This window comes from Berghia stephanieae, chromosome 4, assembly GCF_034508935.2.
Source record: "Berghia stephanieae isolate SIO BIC M18660-M18661 chromosome 4, UCSD_Bste_1.3, whole genome shotgun sequence".
Taxonomy (NCBI): Eukaryota; Metazoa; Mollusca; class Gastropoda; order Nudibranchia; family Aeolidiidae; genus Berghia; species Berghia stephanieae.
The window spans coordinates 65,921,332-65,928,831 of NC_088363.1; the positions used below are offsets into that span (position 1 = coordinate 65,921,332).

The 7,500-nt window shown below is 38.8% G+C and overlaps 1 protein-coding gene across 1 annotated transcript; it reads left to right on the top strand.

The window, feature by feature from the left end:
* The first annotated feature begins 4,890 nt into the window (after window positions 1-4,890).
* LOC144971827 (uncharacterized) lies at window positions 4,891-5,391 on the top strand. The gene has a single exon (XM_078912902.1). The coding sequence runs from the start codon at window positions 4,891-4,893 to the stop codon at window positions 5,389-5,391; it is 501 nt and encodes a 166-aa protein (XP_078769028.1).
* Window positions 5,392-7,500: the final 2,109 nt, after the last annotated feature.

Below are 7,500 nucleotides of genomic sequence, written 5' to 3' on the forward strand. Positions count from 1 at the left end.
CAGATGAACAGGCTGGTTTCAGACAATTACGCTGCACAGAGGACCAGATAACATACATCTCGCAGCTGATCGAAAATGGTTACCAAGAAAAAAAACACACAGTCACAGTTTGGGTGGATATGGAAAAGGCATTTGACAAAGTCTGGACAAAAGGACTACTTCTCAAACTTAAGAAAGCCAACGTTTCACACAACATGTTTGCATGGATTAAAGATTACCTCACAAATCGAAAAGCAAGAGTCCAATCTCAAAACTCTAAAAGCAAGCTAACGAACATGACAAATGGAGTACCACAAGGCGGGGTTCTCTCACCAACCCTCTTTGTCGTTTTTATCAATGACATCTGCGAAACCAAATGCAGAGGAGTAAAAGCAGCCATGTATGCAGATGACCTTGCACTGATATGCACTGAAAGAAATATTGGTACTGCAAAGGCCAGGATACAGATGACTCTTGATGCTTTGAGCAAATGGACAAAAGACTGGGGTATGAGAGTAAATGCTGATAAAACCACATACACAACATTCAGCTTATCAACCAAAAAGCAATCTATGCGATTAACTTTAGATGGAAAGATTCTGAGAGAAGACCTTATGCCTAAGTATCTAGGAGTGAAATTTGACCCTCGACTCACTTGGAAACATCAAATAGATGAAAGTCAACAGAAAGGGTACAAGAGAATGCAGCTTCTCCGAAAACTTGCTGGAACGCAATGGGGAGCAAACTCAAACGTCCTGAAGAAGACATATCTTGGATATGTAAGACCTGCAATAGACTATGCCATATCGGCATGGGGAACGTGCTCACAGGCTCAATTTCAAAAGGTTGAAAAAATCCAAAACCAATGCCTACGCGTGATCACTGGAGCAATGAAAACAACACCAATTCACAAGATGGAAACCCACACAGGAATAAAACCTCTCAAAGAACAACGAAATTTAAAAATAGTGACACAATTCTCAAAGATAAAATTCATGGAATCCCAACCACTGCATCCAAGTACAATGGAAAAGAAAGAGAATCGACTCAAAAGGGAAAACTTCATCGCCTTGGGACAAAAACTAGAGAGCGAATATAAAGTGACACCAAAGGAAGATATTGCCCAAATCAATGTCCCAAATCTCAAACCACCACCGTGGAAAAAGAAACAAAAATCCATAACCATCAACAAGAAAAACATTCGAAGCAATAATGACAATGCTCAAACCCTAAAGATGATCGATAAAAAATACCCAATGACCAACTGGATAAGAGTTTATACAGATGGCTCAGTTTCCGGCCCCCTCATGAATGGAGGTGCTGGTGCACTCATACACTGGACAGATAAAACAGAAACAAAAATATCTGTATCAGTGGGTTCAATGTGCACAAGTACTAAAACTGAAGAAAAAGCCATCCTCAATGCAACAAAAGAACTATCCAGAGATCACAGAATATACGGGAAAAATGTGGTTTACTTGACAGACTCTGATGATGCTCTCCGGTCTATTGAAAATTACCAGGACTCTGAAGCCGCACACACTGTGGAGGCCCTTGAGGGCTTATCTGATAAAACAGGAAAAATTGTGCTGCAGTGGATTCCAAGTCATGTAGGTATATATGGAAATGAAATTGCCGATCAACTGGCCAAAGAAGGAGCCCAGAAGGAACAACCGAAGTCGTCAATCACTTACCATCAGCAAAAGAAAATAATAAAGCTAAAAATAGACAAAGAAAGGAATGACACACACCTAGAACACAACAAGCAGGATCCAATCCATGCCATTCAGCGAAGTAGCCAAGTCACTCTATTCCGCCTCCGAACAGGACACAATAGACTAAGAGGACATATGTTTACAAAGCTAGGTATTGGAACAACCCCTTATTGCCCATGTGGAACCGACCATGAAACCACTTTACATGTGCTTATGGATTGCCCATTATACAACGTGCAACGTTCGAACCACTGGGTCACCCCTACAACACTCAACACAAAGCTCTATGGTGAGGCTGAGGACCTAAAGCGGACCACAGACTTCATAGCAGATGTCGGACTGCAGCCATAGATGTCCATCAGAGGAACGAAGAAGAAGAAGAAGAAGACGCTAGAGTAAGTCCAAAAAACGCGGACATGTCATGGTGCCCTGGGTCGACGTGTATTGATTGACGAGTATTTTGTTACGTTTTTATTACTTGTGCGGCTATGTGATCTAGTGGTATGACACTCGCTTTCGGATCGGAAGGTCCTGGGTTCGAGCCTCGTTCGGCGCATAGTTGAGTCCTTGGAGAAGGCTCTTTACTCACATTCTCTCACCGTTAACAGCGTTGTCTCTGTCCGAAAGAAAATTGTAATATCGACTAACAGGCGTCATGTCACGTCCTACATGTTAATTGTTGCTGTTTATCAGGGACCCCTTGTAAAGCGCTTTGAGCACGTTTGGTTGCTGTTGCGCTATATAAAAGCTCAATTTTTGGGGGGTTTGAAAATAACAGCGTATACATAGAGTGAAACAGCCGACTGGTGATAGCATTGATTATTATATATTATATGGCTACGGGTTTGAGTTCCACCCGTAAGTTTAGTTTGTTTGTCTTTTTAACCGTTAACTGCCGAGCTCTGGAAAATTCGTTTTTAAAGCTTTGACCAAAAAAATCGTCCATCAAAAATTGATCGATTTAAATGACCCTCATCTTGGCAAAAAAAAAAACTCTCAAACCTGGGATTTCGCAAGTCCAAGGCAAATCCCAGGTTTGAGAGTTTTTGCTATGGTGATGATCTTTTAAATCGATCGATATTTGAAGGACGCGTTTTCTGGCCAAATTTTTAAATACCAGTTTTTCCAGAGTACTACAGTTATCTGGTTAAATTCTTATCTGGAGCAAGAACGCGCTCAATAATTCCCATGTTACCCACTTTGACAACATTCCTGGCTGAAGACATCGTCAACTGTAAAAATATTGAAGATGAAGATAGTGACAGCTTTAAGATAAGAACCAAATGTTTCGGGCTTAAAGACCATGTACAGCAAAAAGTATTAAAACGGGAATATATTGAGCGATATCCATAAAAATTATAGATAGTTAATCACGTTTTGTGGACATAACGTTACATTTTTTATAGATTGTAGTTAAATTTTATTCTATGGTCACGCCTTTAAACTTACTTGGGTTATGATTCCAAATCTTTAAAACATGGGGTGGCCGAGTGATTAAGACATTGCACTGTGAAGCTGGAGGTCTCGGGTTCGAGCGTTAAATCAAGCTGAAACTCAACAAAAGAAGATGAAAAATAAGATATTGTTTGTGATGTTCAAGGTGACAAATGATTCTATTGGTTTTGCTATTGAATATAACTGACTTCACTTTCTTAGTTGTCGCCTATGAAACATAATGTTATGGGCATCTTAGGTTAATAATAGGCTCCAAAAGTCGTGACATCACATCCCTCATAATGACGCATAGTAGCTTTATAACTGGTTCTAAACTATTGGAATAATGGAGGGCGCCCTTATGAAATACTTCTCCGACGAGCCTATAAGTGTATCCAGAGGAGAAAAACAGTATAAATTTAATCATGATTTGATTTTTATACATTCAGATCACATGACATGTGAGAAAGTTCTAGCCAAACTAGAGGTCCACAAATAAATATACATGTCCTACAAAAAGAAATATAAGAAAACGATATTTAAAGCAAAGGGAGAATTTTTTAGAAGCAAATTAAACGAAGTCAAAGATTCAAATCAATTTTTCCGCCTTACAAACACCCTTTTGAGAAAGAATAATACACCTGTACGTCCATCGCACGACGATGACAAAGCTCTTGCAGAGCACTTTCCCGAATTTTTCCTAGACAAAGTTTTAAAAATCCACGATTCCCTCAACCAACGCGACACTGATGAAAATAATCCCAACTTTATTGGCGAAGAAATGACAGTTTTTGAAGAAGTATCTCTTGAAGACGTAAAGTCCTTGATCATGTCATCACCAAACAAATCTTGCGAACTCGACCATATTCCAACAAATATGCTGAAAGTTTCCATGGACGCTGTCAATCAATACAAGACATCATAAATTCCTCCCTAAAAACGGGTATTTCCCCCGACTGCTTCAAAACTGCACTCGTTACACCTCTTCTTTAGAAGCAAGGGCTCGTCAGACAATTTAAGGAACTACCGGCCAGTATCAAATCTATATTTCCTATCAAAGTTGCTCGAAAAAATAGTCCTCACACAATTAACAAAACACCTTTCGAAAAACGGACTTCAAGAACAGTTCCAGTCAGCGAGTTGGAAAGGCCACAGCACAGAAACTGCCCTAGTATATGATCTTTTCGGTGTTCTCGACAGTGAGGACACCTCAATTCTCTGTCTCCTGAACCTTTCTTCTGCATTTGACACAATCGACCACTCAATTCTTGTTGCACGTCTAAAGAACTCTTTCGGCATAAACGGATCGGTTCTCAGCTGGTTCCAATCGTATCTCACAAAACCGGAAACAGATAGTTATTATGATAGGAAATAAAAAAATCCAACGAAAAAGTAATTCATTTTGGCGTTCATCGGGGGTCTGTTTTAGCCCCAGTCTTGTTTGTTTTGTACACATCCCCGTTAGGAAAAATTAGTCGTGACGATGGGCTTGACTATCATCTGTATGCCGACGACAGTCGAGTTTACGACACCAATCCAACCAAACAAATTGCAACATCGATCGAAAAATGTGAACAATGCATAAACAGCATACAGACTTGGATGTGTAGAAATCGTCTCAAATTAAATGGAGACAAGACTGAAGGGAGCAAAAAACAACATTAAAAAAATCGAAAACTCCACGATCACAATCGACAACAACAAAATAAATCTTGTATACAACGTAAAAAATATAGGTACCATTTTGGACTCTGAACTGCACATGAAAGATCAAGTGAAAGGTCTTAAAAGAAAACTTGTATTTGAATTGAAGAAGATCAGCTCCATCGGGGACTTTATTACCCAACAAGCGTACCAGCAGCTAGTAACTTCTATTTTATTCTCAAATTTGGACTATTGTAATGCTTTACTCTTCGGTACGACGTCAGACAACATCAAGAGCCTGCAAGGAGTTCAAAACAATGCACGCCTTATCATGAGAAAAAAGCGACGGGATGGAGCAACACCCCTACTCTTCAACCTTCACTGGTTACCAGTGCGTGAGCGCTTCGATTACAAGGCATCCACTTGCATTTGCAAATGCCTCAACAATCACAGCCCGAATTACCTCCAGGATCTGTGCATAGTTTACAAACCACCTCAGACACTGCGGTCGGCATCAAACGACCTGCTTGAAATACCCAGGTCCAAATTAAAGGCTGGAGAAAGATCTTTCTCCCATTTTGCCCCTCTTACGGGTGGAATGAACTCCCTGCTCCATTAAGATCACCATCACTGAACATTTTTTAAAAACGGTTAAAAACATATTACACATACTTTCAAAAAGCCTATGGTTTGTGATCAGCTGTAAATGCATCTTGCGTACCTGTCATGAATGTGTTATGTTCCAAGTGTGTTTATGTTGTACGTGTGGATGTGGATGAGTGTGTGTGGTATTGGCGTGTTTGGTGGGTGGTGGGAGAGGGTGGCTGTTAGTGTGTATTTTTCTCTTTCGATACGACAATTTTATTTGTAATGCGCCCAGAGCCTTCAATCAGGGGGATAGGTTGCGCATTTTAAACGTGCATTATTATCATTATTATTATTATTATTATTATTATTATTATTATTATTATTATTATTATTATTATTATCATTAACCAGCATGAAGAATACAAAGCACCGATTTACTTTGTTTAGAACCAAGCTGCTCGATGCTGGGCGGACGTGACATCAGACTATTGAATTCAATTAGAAGAGAGCATATCACTCCTCAGTCAGAAGCTTGTAACTATAATATCATTAAGTTGATATGCATGTATATACATAACTCTTTATGTCTATCGGCCATTTTAATGCCAGACAAATATAAAACAATTCAAAGTTTATTTTAGGCAGTTTGTCAATTCAGAGTATAAATCCAAACACAACCACAAACCAACAAATCCAGCGAATCAAACAATTCACTTACTACTGTGGGTGATGATGATGATTATGACAACGACGGCGACGACGACGATGATGATGATGATGATGATGATGATGATGATGACAATGACAATGATGATGATGATGATGATGACGACGACGATGACGACGACGACGATGATGATGATGATGATGATGATGATGATGATGATGATGATGATGATGATGACGACGATGACGACGATGATGATGATGATGATGATGATGATGATGATGATGATGATGATGATGATGATGATGATGATGATGACGACGACGACGTTTTTTGTTTACTATATTACCAATGGATTTGTATAATTATGATGTCTTTATTGAATGGTTTTCAACGACCTCAGTAGTCTATGTAGTGCATCATAATAATGCTCCGTTAGTGGTAAGGCGGGTGGTCGGTAAGGGATCGGGCATTGGGAAAGATAAAACTTTAAGCGAGATTTGAACGTTGTCAACGAATCCGAGCATCTCACGTATGACGGGAGAGAGTTCCAAAAATGGGGGGCCGAAAATTGAAAAGACTGTTCACCTATTTTACGCAATGGCTTAGGTTTGACAAGGATTGATTGGTCATTGCTTGACCTCAAGTTTCTATTGGGGACATATATGTTTAGAAGGTCTTTAATATAGGAGGAACTGTTCGTGCTCAGGGATTTGTAGACAACAGTACAGATCTTATAGGCAACTCTTTTTTCAACAGGAAGCCAATGTAACTCACGGAGAAGAAGATACAGGAAAGGTATAAATTCTGTTTGAGGTGTCTCTTGATTGATGACTTAATGTTATAGAGAATTAATGGATGATTTATTTTCAGTACCGATATAATAATAATAATCGATTGCTCGTTTGACAGTTCGCTTGTGAACAGTTAGGAGACCATCTCTTGATTTATGGGCAGGCGGCTTTGCGTAAAGGCGGTGTGTTGTATACATCAAAGAGTACCGCTGACCGATGGGTAAATAGTGGTTGTGTAACCCAAAAGCCCTGCCGACTCGACTGCAAGGTTTTGTATGTAATAGTTGCGTCACTATCGCAACGGTCATGAATTTATTAGTGAGGCAGGATTCTCAGTATATATATATATATATATATATATATATATATATATATATATATATATATATATATATATATATATTAAAAAAAACAAACAACGCTTTTGAATCACACGAGATACATCAGTGTGCTCGTCGCATTGAGAATTGAAAAATGAGATATAAATCAAGAAAATCGACCGGAAAATAAAGAACTATCATTAAATTTTAAAAAATTGAGCAGTATTTTTTTCAAAATCAATCTACTAGAAATAATTTTTATTTCTAAACCTATTTTTGTGAAACAAAGATAAATGTTCTCCTTTTTGCAAGCTGATTCAAACAATGTGGTTTTCAAATTTATCGTATACGTAATCATT

What these genes read in the sequence shown, in the direction of transcription:
- LOC144971827 (XM_078912902.1), top strand. Translation starts at nt 4,891, where the DNA reads ATGAAAGATCAAGTGAAAGGTCTTAAAAGAAAACTTGTATTTGAATTG.